The sequence below is a fragment of the Heteronotia binoei genome, chromosome 20 (genome assembly GCF_032191835.1).
Source record: "Heteronotia binoei isolate CCM8104 ecotype False Entrance Well chromosome 20, APGP_CSIRO_Hbin_v1, whole genome shotgun sequence".
In the NCBI taxonomy this organism is placed as follows: Eukaryota; Metazoa; Chordata; class Lepidosauria; order Squamata; family Gekkonidae; genus Heteronotia; species Heteronotia binoei.
The window spans coordinates 1,882,805-1,901,346 of record NC_083242.1 but is presented as its reverse complement, the minus strand read 5'-3'; the positions used below and the strand labels follow the sequence as shown (position 1 = coordinate 1,901,346).

At 48.8% G+C, this 18,542-nt stretch overlaps 1 protein-coding gene across 1 annotated transcript in view; it reads right to left on the bottom strand.

The window, feature by feature from the left end:
* The window catches only part of PKD1 (polycystin 1, transient receptor potential channel interacting), a 148,484-nt gene that overhangs the window by 35,098 nt on the left and 94,844 nt on the right, over positions 1–18,542 (bottom strand). The window contains exons 19-24 of the mRNA XM_060260957.1: positions 17,583–17,799; positions 12,409–12,568; positions 10,687–10,839; positions 7,381–7,525; positions 4,176–4,775; positions 505–670 (exon numbers count right to left, since the gene is read on the bottom strand). Of these exons, the coding sequence (XP_060116940.1) occupies positions 505–670; positions 4,176–4,775; positions 7,381–7,525; positions 10,687–10,839; positions 12,409–12,568; positions 17,583–17,799 (1,441 nt within the window). The remainder of the gene's footprint in view (positions 1–504; positions 671–4,175; positions 4,776–7,380; positions 7,526–10,686; positions 10,840–12,408; positions 12,569–17,582; positions 17,800–18,542) is intronic.

The window sequence follows — 18,542 nt, the reverse complement described above, 5'->3', positions numbered from 1 at the left end:
CTCTACTGGTCAAGAAGTTCTTCCTAATGTTGAGCCAGAAACTCTTCTGATTTACTTTCAACCCACTGGTTCTGGTCCTACCTTCTAGGGCCACAGAAAGCAATTCCACACCTTCCTCTCTAGGACAGCCCTTCAAGTACTTGAAAGATGGTGATCCTATCACCTCTCAGCTGTCTCCTCTCCAGGCTAAACACACTCAGTTCCTTCAACCTTTCCTCATAGGACTTGGTAGTAATTTTGTAGTTCACTGCGACCTGCATATAGTAGCCCCTCTGCTCTGTGCTGGCTTTCTCCTCATGTCCTTAACATCACACCACAGGCAGAAACAAAGCCCCAAGGAGGCCAAGAGGAAAGAACCATGCCTCCACGTATTGTTTACTTTGCAACCCTGTGTATCCCCAATTCCACAGTGGTCATAGGTCAGTGTGGTTTTCACTTCAGGAGTTCCCACTTCTCTCCCTACCCCCCCTCACCCCGCAGCCCTGCACTGGAGATTTCACTCACACAGGGGAGACAAAGAAAGTGTAGCGCCGTGGGTCTCCTTCGGCCATCCGATTCACGTCCTCTAGGCGTATCTTCTTGGATGCAGTGCAGTTGTGCTCATTTGGCTGAGCGGAGCGGTGGAGGTAGACGGCGATGAATGGCTCTGGCTCGTGGGACACGTAACGGTCTGGGGGCGAGGAGAGGGGAGGGGTCTTTGTCAATGCAACCAGACTGGGGACCCACCACAAAGCGCACCTTCAAGTGGGCTCAAATCCCACTCGGCCACCAACTCACTCAGTGGTTTCAATTGATCCATTCCACCTCAGCCTCCTCTTCTTCACCCCCCACCCCCCAACTAGTGTGATGAGCAAAGCAAGAATTCTGGTCAGCTTTGAAGTGCTGATTCTTCTCTTTTCTTGTATATTTGTGAATAGGCCAAACTGTAAATCTTTTAACAAATTTTAAAGTGACTTTTAAAAAGTGGTTTAAATAGTTAAGTACGTAATAATCTTTTAAATTCTTTTTTACTGTTATAATCCTCAAGTCATCAAATCTTAAAATGCAGATTCTTTGAGGGACTTTTTATAAGGTTGTTCTAGAGCCAGTTTGGTGTAATGGTGAAGTGTGCAGACGTATCTAGGAGAACGGGGTTGGACTCCCCACTCCACTTGTAGCTGCTGGAATGGCCTTGGGTCAGCCATAGCTCTCTTATCTGGGAGAACCGGGTTGGATTCCCCACTCCTCCACTTGATCCAACATGGCTCTTATGTTCTTATGTAACACAGAGTGTTGGACTGGATGGGCCATTGGGCTGATCCAACATGGCTTCTCTTATGTTCTTATGTGACACAGTGTTGGACGGGATGGGCCATTGGCCTGATCCAACATGGCTTCTCTTATGTTCTTATGTGACACAGAGTGTTGGACTGGATGGGCCATTGGCCTGATCCAACAGGGCTTCTCTTATGTTCTTATGTGACACAGAGCGTTGGACTGGATGGGCCATTGGCCTGATCCAACATGGCTTCTCTTATGTTCTTATGTGACACAGAGCGTTGGACTGGATGGGCCATTGGCCTGATCCAACAGGGCTTCTCTTATGTTCTTATGTGACACAGAGCGTTGGACTGGATGGGCCATTGGCCTGATCCAACATGGCTTCTCTTATGTTCTTATGTGACACAGAGTGTTGGACTGGATGGGCCATTGGCCTGATCCAACAGGGCTTCTCTTATGTTCTTATGTGACACAGAGCGTTGGACTGGAGGGGCCATTGGCCTGATCCAACAGGGCTTCTCTTATGTTCTTATGTGACACAGAGTGTTGGACTGGAGGGGCCATTGGCCTGATCCATCATGGCTTCTCTTATGTTCTTATGTGACACGGAGTGTTGGACTGGAGGGGCCATTGGCCTGATCCAACATGGCTTCTCTTATGTGACACAGAGTGTTGGACTGGAGGGGCCACTGGCCTGATCCAACAGGGCTTCTCTTATGTTCTTATGTGACACAGAGCGTTGGACTGGAGGGGCCACTGGCCTGATCCAACAGGGCTTCTCTTATGTTCTTATGTGACACAGAGTGTTGGACTGGAGGGGCCACTGGCCTGATCCAACAGGGCTTCTCTTATGTTCTTATGTGACACAGAGTGTTGGACTGGAGGGGCCATTGGCCTGATCCATCATGGCTTCTCTTATGTTCTTATGTGACACAGAGTGTTGGACTGGAGGGGCCATTGGCCTGATCCATCATGGCTTCTCTTATGTTCTTATGTGACACAGAGTGTTGGACTGGAGGGGCCACTGGCCTGATCCAACAGGGCTTCTCTTATGTTCTTATGTGACACAGAGTGTTGGACTGGAGGGGCCATTGGCCTGATCCATCATGGCTTCTCTTATGTTCTTATGTGACACAGAGTGTTGGACTGGAGGGGCCATTGGCCTGATCCATCATGGCTTCTCTTATGTTCTTATGTGACACAGAGTGTTGGACTGGAGGGGCCACTGGCCTGATCCAACAGGGCTTCTCTTATGTTCTTATGTGACACAGAGTGTTGGACTGGAGGGGCCACTGGCCTGATCCTACATGGTTTATCTTCTGTTCTTAACAATATATTTGTGTGTGTGTGTGTGTGTCTGCGCCTGGAAGTCACAGCAATTGCTGGTGACTGACCTCTACTGTGGGCCTGGAGGATATTCAGGGATGTGGCCAGATTTCAGCTTTCTCAATGGCCAGGAAGTGCCTCAGCTAGTTCGTCAGAAAGCATCCTGAAAACCGCAATACTGTGGCTGCTGAGTGAAGGCCAAACATCCTTGTAATATTTGTTGCATGAAACTTCCTGGGTTGGTCACTTTCTCTGTGTGCCTAACCATCACACTGGATTGTTGTGAGGATAAAACAGGGTTTCCCTATCAGAGGCCAAAGATGTAATGCAACTATGAGAAACAGAAGAGGAGGAGATTGAATTTATATCCCGTTGGAGTCTCAGAGTGGCTCACAATCTCCTTTCCCTTCCTCTCCCAACAAGGGACACCCTGTGAGGTTGGTGGGGCTGAGAGAGCTCTTTCCAGAGCGACTCTTGAGAGAACAGCTCTGAAAGAACTGGGGCTGACCCAAGGTCACACCAGAAGTTGCATGTGGAGGAGTGGGAAATCAAATCCAGTTCTCCCAGATTAGAGTCTGCACACTTAACCACTACACCAAACTGCCGTAGATGCATATGTTAAACACAAACTGGCAGGGGTGGAATTCTAGCAGGAGCTCCTTTGCATATTAGGCCAAAAAAAGAGCCCTGCGAGCTCTTGGAGGATTGGCTACATCAGGGGTGTGTGGCCTAATATGCAAAGGAGCTCCTTGCTAGAATTCCACCCCTGACTAAGAGTCCTGTAAGCTCTTGAAGGATTGGCTACATCAGGGGTGTGTGGCCGGATATGCAAAGGAGCTCCTTGCTAGAATTCCACCCCTGACTAAGAGTCCTGTAAGCTCTTGGAGGATTGGCTACATCAGGGGTGTGTGGCCTAATATGCAAAGGAGCTCCTTGCTAGAATTCCACCCCTGACTAAGAGTCCTGTAAGCTCTTGGAGGATTGGCTACATGAGGGGTGTGTGGCCTAATATGCAAAGGAGCTCCTTGCTAGAATTCCACCCCTGACTAAGAGTCCTCTAAGCTCTTAGAGGATTGGCTACATCAGGGGTGTGTGGCCTAATATGCAAAGGAGCTCCTTGCTAGAATTCCACCCCTGACTAAGAGTCCTGTAAGCTCTTGGAGGATTGGCTACATGAGGGGTGTGTGGCCTAATATGCAAAGGAGCTCCTTGCTAGAATTCCACCCCTGACTAAGAGTCCTGTAAACTCTTGGAGGATTGGCTACATGAGGGGTGTGTGGCCTAATATGCAAAGGAGCTCCTTGCTAGAATTCCACCCCTGACTAAGAGTCCTCTAAGCTCTTAGAGGATTGGCTACATCAGGGGTGTGTGGCCTAATATGCAAAGGAGCTCCTTGCTAGAATTCCACCCCTGACTAAGAGTCCTCTAAGCTCTTGGAGGATTGGCTACATCAGGGGTGTGTGGCCTAATATGCAAAGGAGCTCCTGGTAGAATTCCAACCCTGCAAACTGCAAATTCCACCCCTTCTGCACTTGCCTGACAGTTTCTCACATGCAGCTAACACACCTGGGAATCCACAGTTCACCTACCATTTATGACGCTGAAGGTGACTTGGAAGTACAGCCCCACGTCTCTGTTGCTATTCTCCGTCGTGAGCACCACGTTCACCCATTTCCTTTCCTCCACCGTCACTGTCCCCGCGGTGATGTTTTTGGCTGCCAGGTCAGACACCATCACGGTGATGGCCTTCTCCGGACCCAGGCTCCCGACGGGAATTTCGGTGCCGTTGTTGTTCTGGAACTCCATGGAAGCCACCTCGGAGGAGACGGTGTAGTTTGGGATGTAGCCGAAAGGGAAAGGGTTGTAGTCCACCCGGATCATGACCTGGACCACATCCCTCAGGTCGGAGAAGGTGGCGTTGAAGGCCCGAGGGATGGAGAACCTGCAGCTGGGGCTGTCCCAGTAGCAGAGCAGGCTGAAGGGGTCCGAACGCTTGCCCTTCGCCGTGATGTCGCTGCCCGCCAGCTCCAGCGGCTCCTCGTTGAGCACCCGGGACTTCATCAGGATGCGCATCAGGTCGGTGGAGAGGGCGTAGGCCTTAGAAGCCACCTGCATGGCGTTGGGGCCGCTGTTCAGTCCCTGCGACTTCGACGGCTGCGGAACTGTGTTGACCAGGTGGATCAAGTCCCCTACAGAGGAAGGAGGAAAGATCAGGCATCCTGATGCAATTGGGCAACGGGTTAGAACCACAGAATCCTAGAGTTGGAAGAGATCTCCAGGGTCATCTAGCCCAACCCCTGCACAATGCAGGAAACTCACAAACGCCTCCCCCTGAATTCGCAGGATCTTCATTGCTGTCAGATGGCCATCTAGCCTCTGTTTCAAAACCTCCAAGGAAGGAGAGCCCACCACCTCCCAAGGAAGCCTGTTCCACTGAGGAACCACTTTAAACTCACAAACACCTCCCCCTAAATTCACAGGATCTTCATTGCTGTCAGATGACCATCTAGCCTCTGCTTCAAAACCTCCAAGGAAGGAGAGCCCACCACCTCCCAAGGAAGCCTGTTCCACTGAGGAACCGCTCTAAACTCACAAACACCTCCCCCTAAATTCACAGGATCTTCATTGCTGTCAGATGACCATCTAGCCTCTGTTTCAAAACCTCCAAAGAAGGAGAGCCCACCACCTCCCGAGGAGGAAACCTGTTCCACTGAGGAATCGCTCTAACGGTCAGGAAGTTCTTCCTAATGTTGAGCCGGAAACTCTTCTGATTTAATTTCAACCTGTTGGTTCTGGTCCTACCTTCTGGGGCCACAAAAAGCAATCCCACACCATCTTCTATAGCAGGGGTGGCCAACGGTAGCTCTCCAGATGTTTTTGCCTACAACTCCCATCAGCCCCAGCCATCAGCCATGCTGGCTGGGGCTGATGGGAGTTGTAGGCAAAAAACATCTGGAGAGCTACCATTGGCCACCCTACATGACAGCCCTTCAAGCACTTGAAGATGGTGATCCTATCACCTCTCAGCCACCTCCTCTCCAGGCTAAACATCTCCAGCTCCTTCAGCCTTTCTTCATTGGACTTGGTCTCCAGACCCCTCACCATCTTTGCTGGCCTCCTCTGGACCCATTCCAGTTTATCTATATGTTAAGCCCCACCCCCCACACTGATCTGTCATGCAGAAAGAAGAACTCACACAAAGGCTTCATTTTGGGCAGGAGCTCACAGAAGCGGAACTCCAGAACCTCTCAATTTTATTATGCTCTTTCTTACCCCCCCACACCTGCCAAATACGTGCTTCTGGGTTCCATTGTTCAAACCCCCCTGTGAGAATTTTGCTGAAATCAAAGATCTGACAAACTTTCAAATATTTCCCCCCCCACAAAAAAAATGGGAAAATAACTAAAACGTAAAAAGCAGAGAGATGGAAATCTTCATGCCACTGTGGCTACAGAGGATAAAGTAATTTTAAAAGTATGATGGGAGGAAGGTTTTATGATGACAATTCTAATTCAAGAAGCATTGCAAGGTAGATGCTGAGCTGATATAATTTAGGACACCTTCCGGTGATGGCAAGGGTGTGTGGTAGATGCAAGCGAGTTCTGCTAATGAGCTCTGGCACCTCTTTTTCTACTAAATGACTCCATCTCACACAATAGGAAGAAGAAGAATTGCAGATTTACACCCCACCCTCCTCCCTGAACCAGAGACTCAGAGTGGCTTACAATCTCCCGTATCTTCTCCCCCCACAACACACATCCTGTGAAGTGGGTGGGGCTGAGGGGGCTCACAGCAGCTGCCCTTTCAAAGACAACTCCCACAAGAGCTCTGGTTGACCCAAGGCCATTCCAGCAGCTGCAAGTGGAAGAGTGGGGAATCAAACCCGGTTCTCCCAGATAAGAGAGCTCTGGCTGACCCAAGGCCATTCCAGCAGCTGCAAGTGGAGGAGGAGGAATCAAACCCGGTTCTCCCAGATAAGAGAGCTCTGGCTGACCCAAGGCCATTCCAGCAGCTGCAAGTGGAGGAGGAGGAATCAAACCCGGTTCCCCAGATAAGAGAGCTCTGGCTGACCCAAGGCCATTCCAGCAGCTGCAAGTGGAGGAGTGGAGAATCAAACCTGGTTCTCCCAGATAAGAGAGCTATGGCTGACCCAAGGCTATTCCAGCAGCTGCAAGTGGAGGAGTGGGGAATCAAGCCTGGTTCTCCCAGATAAGAGAGCTCTGGCTGACCCAAGACCATTCCAGCAGGTGCAAGTGGAGGAGTGGGGAATCAAACCCGGTTCTCCCAGATAAGAGAGCTCTGGCTGACCCAAGGCCATTCCAGCAACTGCAAGTGGAGGAGTGGGGAATCAAAGCCGGTTCTCCCAGATAAGAGAGCTCTGGCTGACCCAAGGCCATTCCAGCAGGTGCAAGAGGAGGAGAGGGGAATCAAACCCGGTTCTCCCAGATAAGAGAGCTCTGGCTGACCCAAGGCCATTCCAGCAGGTGCAAGTGGAGGAGTGGGGAATCCAACCCGGTTCTCCCAGATAAGAGAGCTCTGGCTGACCCAAGGCCATTCCAGCAGCTGCAAGTGGAGGAGTGGGGAATCAAACCTGGTTCACCCAGATAAGAGTCCAAGCACTTAACCACCACACCACACTGGCTCTCTTGTATATTTGTGCGTTCAGGAGGGCAGCATCTGGTTGCCATATGGCCAGGTAAAGGAGCCCTTCCACGCCCCTCCCCCCAGTATACAAGTCATTCAGTCCCACGTTCCTCTCTGTTTCTACAGGCACAGCAGGGCTGTCGGACTGACCCATGATGCTGAGGATGTTGTCTGCGATGGAGGTGGGGGTCATGGTCCCTTGGAGGGTCTCCCCCTGAAGGATGATCAGCATGCTCTCCAGCTTCTTCAGGGTGTCCGTCAAACAAGCGCGGCACACGAACTCTTTGTTAGCCACCTGGGAACCCATAAGAACACAAGAGAAGCCATGTTGGATCAGGCCAATGGCTTATCCCACTCTGTGTCACACAGTAGCCAAAAAAACCCAGGTGCCATCAGAAGGTCTATCAGTGGGGCTGGGACACCAGAAGCCCTCCCACTGTGCCCCACCCCCAGCACCGAGAGCATCACTGCCCCAGTCAGAGAGTTCCATCTATACCCTGTGGCTAATAGCCACTGATGGACCTCTGCTCCAGATGTTTATCCAATCCCGTTGAACAGGTCTATGCTTGTAGCCGCCACATCCTGTGGCAGTGAATTCCAAGTGTTAATCACCCTTTGGGTGAAAAAATTCTTCCTTTTATCCGTTCTAACCCGACTGCTCAACAATTTCATTGAATGTCCACGAGTTCTTGTATTGTGAGAAAGGGAGAAAAGGACTTCTTTCTCTGCCTTCTCTATCCCTATCACGATCTTGTAAACCTCTATCATGTCACCCCTCAGCTGATGTTTCTCCAAGCTAAAGAGCCCCAAGCGTTTTAAACCTTTCTTCATAGGGAAAGTATTCCAACCCTTCCCTTCAATCATTCTAGTTGCCCTTTTCTGGACTTTTCCCAATGCTATAATATCTTTTTTGAGGCGCAGTGACCAGAATTGTACACGGTATTCCAAATTCGAGGATTCAGAATGCAAATTCAGTATCCAAAATTCAAGGTCAGTCCTTCCAGTCAAGTTCTTCAGCAGCCCAACAAAACTCTTTCAGGGTCAGCTAGAATATTTTAGCCTGTCGCTTTTTCAGTACCACCACCAAGCATTTGCTTCCAGAAGCTCACAATAATAAGATGTGTTCGAAATCCGTATAGGGGGAAAGGGGTGTGTGACAAGGAGAACACCTGTGGAGACCCGGGAACACCTGGGTGACGCTTAACCCCACTGCCATCTCCAGAGGGCTGCTTGCGCCGTCCCTGGAACTGCCACCCCCAGAGAGAGGTGCCTGGCATAAAACCGAGTCTTGCTTCCTCACAGATGGCAAGACAGCTTCCAAACCTCCAGGATGCTCCAGAAGCAAGACAGAGACACGGTTCTGTGCGTCAGGCCTAGAGAAATCAGGCATCGTTCTCATTTTGCTTATTAAATAACTCCGTCAGCTGTAATCGGGAATGGCAAGCTGCCACCCTGTAGACAGTATCCCCAAATAAGAAATTGGCAAGGCATACAGAGCAGAAGGTACAAAAGGTGGGGGAGACATGAGAATCAGGCGTGGGAGAAATTGCTTCTGCCGCTGTAGTCCTGCCAGATCACAGTTCATGTCTTTATTTCAGTGTGATGAAGAGGGGGAGCTCAGAAAGTTCTCTGGCTCAGGCGCTGAGGACTATGCGCAAGCGGCCTGGGGAACATCCTCTATTTTTTAAAATTGACATTTTATCATTTTCCCAACTTTTTGTCCAACCGTAATCAACCAATAATACAATATTGGAATGTCTTTAATGTTAACAGCACTCGGTGTCAATTCATGAAGGCAGCATTCACTACAAATAAATCATATTGAAATACGAAGAATTTGTTGGAAGGATATCACGTTGTGTCAAATATGCTGGCACTGGATACCATACTGCCACAACTTTTGATTCATAACTCTCGAGAGATAAATTGGAGCTTGCATAAGCCATTTTTGAATGGATAAAGTAATCTCATATTTTTATTAACCATTGTTGAGTGGTGGGTGGATTTCTGTCTAACCGCTTTGCAGCAATTACCTTATTTGCTATAGATAATAAAACAGAAATTAACTCTTTTTTGAGAGCTTATTTTTTATTGGGTTTTTTTTTAGTGGTTAATTGTGACCATTTTCCCAGAGGTAATGGTGCAAGGTAGTGTTATGTTTGCAGTTTGGGGGGTGGGGGTTGCTATGATTTGCTTCCAATAATCTTAAATTAGTGGACATAGCTACCAACAATGCATAAAATGTGGCATTGTGGGAATGTCCTCTATTGGATGTAGGGTTGCCAATCCCCAGGTGGGGGCAGGGGATCCCCCGGTTTGGAGACCCTCCCCCCGCTTCAGGGTCATCAGAAAGCGGGAGGAGGGGAGGGAAATGTCTGCTGGGAACTCTGTTATTCCCTATGGAGATTTATTCCCATAGAAAATCATGGAGAATTGATCAGCGGGTATCTGGGGCTCTGGGGGGGCTGTTTTTTGGGGTAGAGGCACCAAATTTTTAGTATAGCATCTAATAACTCTCCCCAAAATACCCCCCAAGTTTCAAAAAGTTTGGACCAGGGGGTCCACTTCTATGAGCCCCAAAAGACGGGGCCCCTATTCTTCATTATTTCCTATGGAAGGAAGGAATTGAAAAGGTGTGCCGTCCCTTTAAATGTGATGGCCAGAACTCCCTTTGGAGTTCAATGATGCTTGTCACAGCCTTGATCTTGGCTCCACCCCTAATGTCTCCTGGCTCCACCCCCAAAGTCTCCTGGCTCCACCCCCAAAGTCCCCAGATATTTCTTGAATTGAGCCAGGAGACATTAGGGGTGGAGCCAAGATCAAGGCTGTGACAAGCATAATTGAACTCCAAAGGGAGTTCTGGCCATCACATTTAAAGGGACGGCACACCTTTTCAATTCCTTCCTTCCATAGGAAATAATGAAGAATAGGGGCACCTTCTTTTGGGGCTCATAGAATTGGACCCCCTGGTCCAATCTTTTTGAAACTTGGGGGATATTTTGGGGAGAGGCACTAGATGCTATACGGAAGATTTGGTGCCCCAAAAAACAGGCCCCCCCCGAGCCCCAGATACCCACTGATCAATTCTCCATGATTTTCTATGGGAATAAACCTCCATAGGGAATAATAGAGTTCCCAGCAGACATTTCCCTCCCCTCTCCCCCGCTTTCTGACGACCCTGAAACGGGGGGAGGGTCTCCAAACCGGGGGATCCCCTGCCCCCACCTGGGTATTGGCAACCCTATTCGTAACCCAGACAAGGGCAACCTGGCGTCTGCACAAAACAAGGAGAAACAAGTGCCAAACAGCTCTGTGGTTCCATGGTTCTCCTGGGACCCAAAACGGACGGGTCGCAAAAGCCAGGGGGAGAAAATGGAAGAGGATTTGTACAAAACAACCCCGTCGGAGCTCTGTTTTCCTACCGCCAGCTCTCTCTGTCGTCCTGAGACCACCTACCGTGCACTGTGCCAGAGCCGCCGTGATCTGCCGAATGTCATCCACCGTGTTCACCTTCATGCCGTTCAGAGTTTCTGTGATGTTCCTCCGCATCTTGGCACGGAAGTCTTCTTCGTCCTCGGCTCTGGCTTCCGAAGGCAGGGTGCGCTCGTACTGCAGTTGGGGACAGGGGGAGGGATAAAAAAATGACCACCTGCTGTTGGAAACGGGATGCTGGACCAGATCCAGCAAGGCTACTCTTTCCAAGAAGTGTGGAGTTTATTTATTTATTTATTTATTTATTTGTAATTTATATCCTGCCCTTCCCACCAGGTGGCTCAGGGCGGCTTACAACATATAAAAACTAACATAAGAGTATAAAATTAAGCATAAAAATTTAAACTTTTCACAATTTAGTTAAAATCTAAACATTTCTCACGGTTATATACTTAAAACATTAAAACCATACAGCGATCTTACAGCTACACTCAGTTCAAGTTTCAGTGCCGGTTAGTTGTGGGCCAGCTGGAAGAGGACTGTCTTACAGGCCCTGCGGAATTGAGCAAGGTCCCGCAGGGCCCTTACCTCTTCTGGCAGCTGGTTCCACCAGGAAGGGGCCATTACGGAGAAGGCCCTATCCCTTGTAGTTTTCAAACGGGCTTCCTTTCTTCTACTGATCATTGTTGAACATCACTCAAACTAGCTGCATATATGCATGTCCATATGAAAGATTATTTCAATTTAGCAAGCACTCTTTAAATCCTTAGTGGTGTTTAACTCCTGTGTTACTTGCTCTGACAAAAAGGTAAGGAAGAACTGAACTGAGTTCTCTAAATAAAGTTACCATAGATTAAAACTGTAATCCAGTGACACCTTCAAGTCCCAGCAGTTCTGTGGCCCAGCAGGGGAGAGAGAGGTTGTCATGATCCTGGGCCTAGTGAGGCCTACAGGCTCCAGAGAAGCCTGCCTAGGAGTTACTACAGAAAGCCTACATTTCCCAGGATCCCCTCTGTCCCCCTGATTGGGTGGCAAGGTTTTGGAGGGAAACTAGCCCAGAGAAGGGTGGGACCTGGGAGGAGAGCATAAAAGGGCCAAGCGCGGATAGGGGGTGTTCTCTCTGGAGAGGCTGCAGGAGAGATCCCTTACCCAAGGGGGTGAGTTTGGTATCAGAGCAGGGAATTTCGGGTTAGTTGCGTCAGGGCTTCTGTTTATTTGCATCCACCTTTACTGTATATATATATCTCACTGTTTTTACCCACTTATTATTTGAGCACTGTAAACAAACCGTTGTTGTTGTTATACTGCTTGGGTCCTCGTGTCTTCTTGGTTACAGTCAATGTTCCCTCTAAGCTGTAAAGTGAGCAAAAATTCTGCTTTGTGAGCTACTGGCATGAGAGTTGTGAGCTACTGCACAAATTAGTGTGCTCTGGGGCCATCCTTCCTGAGCTGAGACAAAAATTGTGTGAGCTGGAAGCTAAAAATCTGTGAGCCAGCTCACGCTATCTCAGCTTAGAGGGAACACTGGTTACAGTTAAGGGTTATTTACTAATAAGGAAGACAGGGGTGGCTGAGTGCTCTGGGCTGAGTGCTCTGGACCAGAGTGGTGGCAGCCAGTAGAAGGCCCTTCTAGGCCCCTGCTGTGTGATAGAGGTGGAAAGGTGTGTTCCTGTAGCGTCGCCCCTGTGTGCCAAAGAACTTTCTTCCATTCATTCCCTGACCCACCCCTGAGCTTGCCTTACATACCTCATTCAAGATGGTGATGAGAGCCAGCGAATACTCAATGACCTGCTGAGGGTCGTTCTGCTTGACCAAGCCCTGGAGAACCACGTCGGTCTGGTTGTACAACCACTGCGGGAGGCTGTGGAATCCATCGGGCGTGCTGGGCAGGGTGATGGCCATCGTGCTGGGAAAGGAGAAGAAGAAGGGAACGTAGGAAACGACCTTCCACTGAATCAGACGCCCTCCCTGGGTCCATCAAACGCAGATTGGCAGTGGCTCTCCAGGGTCTCAGGTTGAAGTCTTCCACATTATTCACTGCCTGGTCCTTTCAGCTGGAGAAGCTGGGGATTGAACCAGGGACCTTCTGCAAGCCAAGCAGGTGCTCTAATCTAGCACCTCCCCTAATTCAGTATTTTTGCTCATGGGTTTGGGTGTCCCCCCCCCCCCCCGCAAAGAAGAAAAGGAGTTGGTTTTATGCCCCACCCATCACTACATGAAGGAGTCTCAGAGCAGCTTACAATCTCCTTTTCCTTCACCTCCCCACAACAGACACCCTGTGAGGCAGGTGGGGCTGAGAGAGCTCTGAGCAAACTGTGCTGGCCCAAGGTCACCCTCCACCCTGGCTCTCCCCCAGCCAAGCCTAGAAGAGAAGAATAATAGGCCATTATACCTTGCTTTTCTCTACCTTAAGGAGTCTCAGAGCAGCTTACAATCACCTTCCCTTCCTCTCCCCACAACAGAGAATTGCTCTTGAGAGAACACCTCTGGAGTAACTGACCGGTCCAAGGCTGGCTGCATGAGTAGGAGGAGTGGGGACCCAAACCCGGCTCTCCAGATTAGGGTCTGCTACTCTTAACCACTACACCATGCTTTTCCATGCTGAAAAAGAGCCTGTTCAGTGTCGTATTAAAATCCCTGCCCATAGAAAACAAGGTATGATAGAGGCCATATTCTTGAAAAGCTACGTTTCTAAGTGCAGGAAGGTGGGGTTGGCAGGGGAGGTTAGCTTTGAACCATTTGACCACACAACACTCCCTGCCTACATTCTGAAGGGGTCCAGTCAAGAGTGCCTTGGAAGACAGTCAATGTCTTGAGAGAAGAAGAAGAGTTGTTTTTTATACCCCATCCTTCACTACCTGAAGGTGTCTCAGAGTGATTTACAATCAACTTCCCTTCTTCACCACAGACACCCTGTGAGGCAAGTGGGGCTGAGAGAGTTTTGAGAGAAATGCTCTGAGAAAACTGTGACTGATCCAAGGTCACCCAGCTGGTTGCATGTGGAGGAGGAGTGGGAAATCACACCCGGCTCTCCAGCTCTCTAGATGAGAGTCCACTGCTTCTAATCACTACACCAGACTGGCTCTCAATGTGAGTACAGTAGCACCTCAGAGACAACGACAAAGAAGAAGAAAGAAGGAAGAAGAAAAAGATATTGGATTTATATCCCACCCTTCACTCTGAATCTCGGTCTCAAAGCGGTCACAATCTCCTTTACCTCCCCACCCCCCACAACAGACATCCTGTGAGGTGGGAGGGGCTGAGAGAGCTCTGACAGAAGCTGCCCTTTACCCAGAGAGTACTGAGATCGGGTTCTCAGAATCTCCTTACAATCCCCGGGCCAAAGGAGGCCCATCTGAAGTCAACTAGGGACAGGGCTTTTTCGATCACAGCCCCCTGTTGGTGGAACCAGCTGCTGGAAGAGGTGAGGGCCCTGCAGAACCTTGGGCAGTTCCGCAGGGCCTGTAAGACAGCCCTCTTCCAGTTGGCATACAACTGACCGGCATCTGAATATCTGAATTTTAAGGAAGACTGTAGGATAGTACGCTGACATGATAGTACGTGTTTATTTTTATTGTGTAAATTATTAATGTATTTTAATTCTTGATTTTATTGTTAGGATTTTGTGTTGTGAGCCGCCCTGAGCCTGCTTCGGTGGGGTAGGGCGGGATATAAATCGAAACAAACAAACAAATAAATAAATAAAGACAACTCTGAGAGCTGTGGCTGACCCAAGACCATTCCAGCAGGTGCAAGTGGAGGAGTGGGGAATCAAAACCCAGTTCTCCCAGATAAGAGTCCGCACGCTTAACCACTACACCGAACTGGCTCTCCACCACCTCTGAAGGCCACCTCTGATTCCAGGGCATAGATCCACTACAATTCTGCATTGTTTTACGCTAACTTAGATGATCTCTTGGGATCCTTAAAAATGTAGAAGCAGTCCAGCTATGGTGCCCTTGGTCACAAGCTGTTTTCTAAGGTTCTTGCATGACCCACGCACCAGCCAAACTCTCTTTGCATACAAACTCCGTGCTTACAGACTCTTTGTCTGCCTGCCCAATTCTTATCTACTCTCTGAACTCATATTCCCCGCTCTCTCCAAAAAAGTAATTCCCAGAGCCAAGAGGAACGAGGGATACCGTGTTGTGCATTTAAAGACAAAGGGACTCGATAAATGGCTCAAGGTTGTGTTTCCAATCTGTCTCTGACTGCAGTCCATTTATCACGGTGCAGCTGCTGATCGCCAGAGAAAACGGACAGGATGGGTTAGCGCAGCTGCAGGGATCTTCTGTGATTTACAACCCAAGAACAGGCTTTCATTTCAGACTGTACAGATCTTCTTCCTACCGCCCAGAATCATGTAATATCTCAGGGGAGTTGTAGATCTGGATAAATATGGAAAACGTCTTCAAGGAGGCGCAGGGAAGAGTGAAGAATTCATTTTTAATCTTGGGGCATGAGAACACTCCAAAAGAAGAGGAAGAAGAAGAAGAAGATATTGGATTTATATCCCGCCCTCCACTCCGAAGAGTCTCAGAGCGGCTCGCAATCTCCTTTACCTTTCTCCCCCACAACAGACACCCTGTGAGGTAGATGAAGATATTGGATTTATATCCCGCCCTCCACTCTGAAGAGTCTCAGAGCGGCTCACAATCTCCTTTACCTTCCTCCCCCACAACAGACACCCTGTGAGGTGGGTGGGGCTGGAGAGGGCTCTCACAGCAGCTGCCCTTTCAAGGACAACCTCTGCCAGAGCTATGGCTGACCCAAGGCCATGCCAGCAGGTGCAAGTGGAGAAGTGGGGAATCAAACCCAGTTCTCCCAGATAAGAGTCCGCACACTTAACCACTACACCAAACTGGGACGTAAACGGGATGTGTCTAGTCATGGAGACAGAGCACAAGTCCTGATGGACATATGAACAGGACTCCAGAATTCACCAAGCATGAATCTTATACTTTCAAACATATCTTGAGAATTGTGAGGACTAGAAATGACGATGTCATCGATTGCTTCAGTGTTACTGCCAACGTGAAGGTGTAATGAACTCTATACTGCCATCTATGGACAGAATGCAGCATTACAACTGCATTAACTGTCACCAAAAATATATGCAACAAGCTAAAGTGACAGAGCAGCATGTATTCTTTAGTGAGAAAGAGGAGTACGGCAGTGCAAAGTTAACAACAGCAAATGTAGGAAACACATTTGCTTCTGCATGCTTCACTATGAATGGCCAAATAGCCCTGCGAAGTCAGCCCTACAGAGTCTTTGATTATGTAGCCGTGCTGGTCTGCAGTAGAAAAGATAAATTCAAGTACACTAGCACCTTAGAGACCAATACGATATTGTGGGCTATAAGCTTTCAAGGGTCAAAGTTCCCTGGAGTAGAGTTAACGAGTGCCAACGACGCACTGGGATTTTTGGAACCTCCTACAGACCTTTGAAAAACTCCTTATGGGGAGAGGCCGTGGCTGTTGTAGAAGGTTCCAGATTCAATCTCTGGTATCTCCAGTTAAAAAGATCAGCTAGTCCAGAAGTGTCAATCCTAAGGCCCGGGGGCAGTTTTTGGCTCATCCTGGGCTCTTACCCAGCCTGCAAGGAACTGGTATGTATGGGAATGTAATGTACTCCCCCTTTTATGGTATCCCTTAGGGAAAAACCTAGTCTCGCATATGATTAAATACATTTGTTGGGGCTTTTGTGAATTCCCCAGTAAATCACTTGCTTTCACCGCTAGGAATCAATTTCTTTTGTTTGTATTTTGAGTAAGAAATAATATTGTCCATTGGGTTTGCCTGTGTCCTTTATATAGTTCACATCCCTGGTTCCTGGCATTACATTCTATGCACATGTGGCCCAGCCCAACAAAGTGACATTTATGTCACATCTGGACCTTGTAACAAATGAATTCAACACCTTTGAGCTAGCAGGGGTGGCCAAACTGTGGCTTTCATACATACTGTGTGGCTCTCAAAGCCCCCACTGCCCCATTGGCTGGCTTGGAGAAGGCGTTTCTCTCTTTAAATGGTCGAGGACCTGCCTACCTGAAGGACCGTCTCTCCCCATACGAGCCCCAAAGAGCACTGAGGTCAGCAGGGAAGAACAAGCTGACTGTCCCTGGGCCTAGGGAGGCGAAATTACAGGGCACTCGGGCACGGGCCTTCTCCGTGGCAGCCCCGTGCCTGTGGAATCAGCTCCCGGAGGAGGTGCGGGACCTGCGGAGCCTAGACCAATTCCGCAGGGCCTGCAAGACCATCCTCTTTAGGCAGGCCTTCCGAGACTGCTGACGAAGGATGGCCGAACGGATGATCCAACAAAGTAACTCTACAGTGATTCTTGCCATTTATAAATATGTAAATGGATAAATAGCGCCCGGAACATCTCTGCTGCTGTTAAGTTATAAATTATATAAGCTGGTTTAGTCTTAAGATATGTATCTAATTATGTATAATTTTAATGTTTTTTAATTATTGTATACTGTATAATGTTTTATTGAATGTAGTTAGCCGCCCTGAGTCTGCCTAGGCGGGGAGGGCGGGATACAAATAAAATTTAATAATAATAATAAATCACTTCTCCAAAACAAGTCAGCCGGTTAAAGTTGCTTTCTTTCCATCTCTCTCTTCCTCTCCCCCCCCTTCCATTTTCCTTCCTTCCTTCCTCGAACATCTGACGTTCATGTCTTGCAGCTCGCAAACATCTGACGTTTATTCTCTGTGGCTCTTACATTAAACAAGTTTGGCCACCACTGAGCTAGAGGGTGATGTGAAAGACCCCCGCCTGAGATCTTGGGAGAGATGCTGCCAGTATGAGTGGATGAAATTGACTGCAATGGACCAGTTTGGTGCAGGACAGCTTCACACATTCCCTATGGTTCTCCTGCCTTTTATCAAGAAAGAAGGAACTCCCTTTACCTGTTGAGGGCTACCACAGTCGCTCCCAGCTGATCCTGTACCAGCACCGAGACGTGCACCAGGGAGGCGCCCTCCTGGAATCCCGGTGGCAAGAAGGCGGCATGCTCCGAATGGCTCCCTTTGTACACCCAGAATTCCTCACAGTGGCCGGTCCGACAGCGTGTGGCCAGGAGGAGGTAGACCAAAGGGGTGTCTTCGTCCTCATTGTCCCTCCAGCCTGACAGTGAAACACACAGTTCAGACATCAGCCAGGCATGGGAGACGTAGATTCCCCTTGGAAAGGGCTCACCCAAGCTTCTTCCCCCTTCCCCTTCTGGCATCTGCAAATCTTTGGAATTCTAATGCACAAAGCCTCTTTAAATCACTTCTCCAAGCCAAGCCAGCAAGCAGCTTGGAAAATGCATTTAAAGTTGAATTTGTTTTCCTTCCACCACTCCCTCCCTCCCTCATCTGTTTCCTTCCTTCCTTGCAGGTCTCAAACATCTGACGTTCATGTCGTGTGGCTCTCAAACATCTGAAGTTTATTCTCTGTGGCTCTTGCTTCAAGCAATTTGGCCACCCCTTGTCTCAGTTAACTTCCCACAATAGAAAGGATTATCTTACACATTTATCTCCTATTTTGACATAGTTATTGCTTCACTATTGTCCCCCCCCCTTAATTAAATCCAAACAACTGTTGGCCCTATTTAACTCGTCGTTCCTGTTTTGTCTCCTGATTTCTTAAAATAGCTTCATCATTTTACATGCTAATTTGCTGTTCGGCCTCGGTCTATAAGTCTGAATAGTTATCTTCCATTTCTGTATATCTGAAGCAGTGTGTGCGCACGCAAAAGCTCATACCCTGAATAAAACTTTGTTGGTCTAAAAAGTGCCAATGGATTCAGACTTTGTTCTCATGACCCTGTTACGCTGGTCAGGCTCAGAGCAAGCGGCCATGATCCGTATGAGTATCAGAACCTT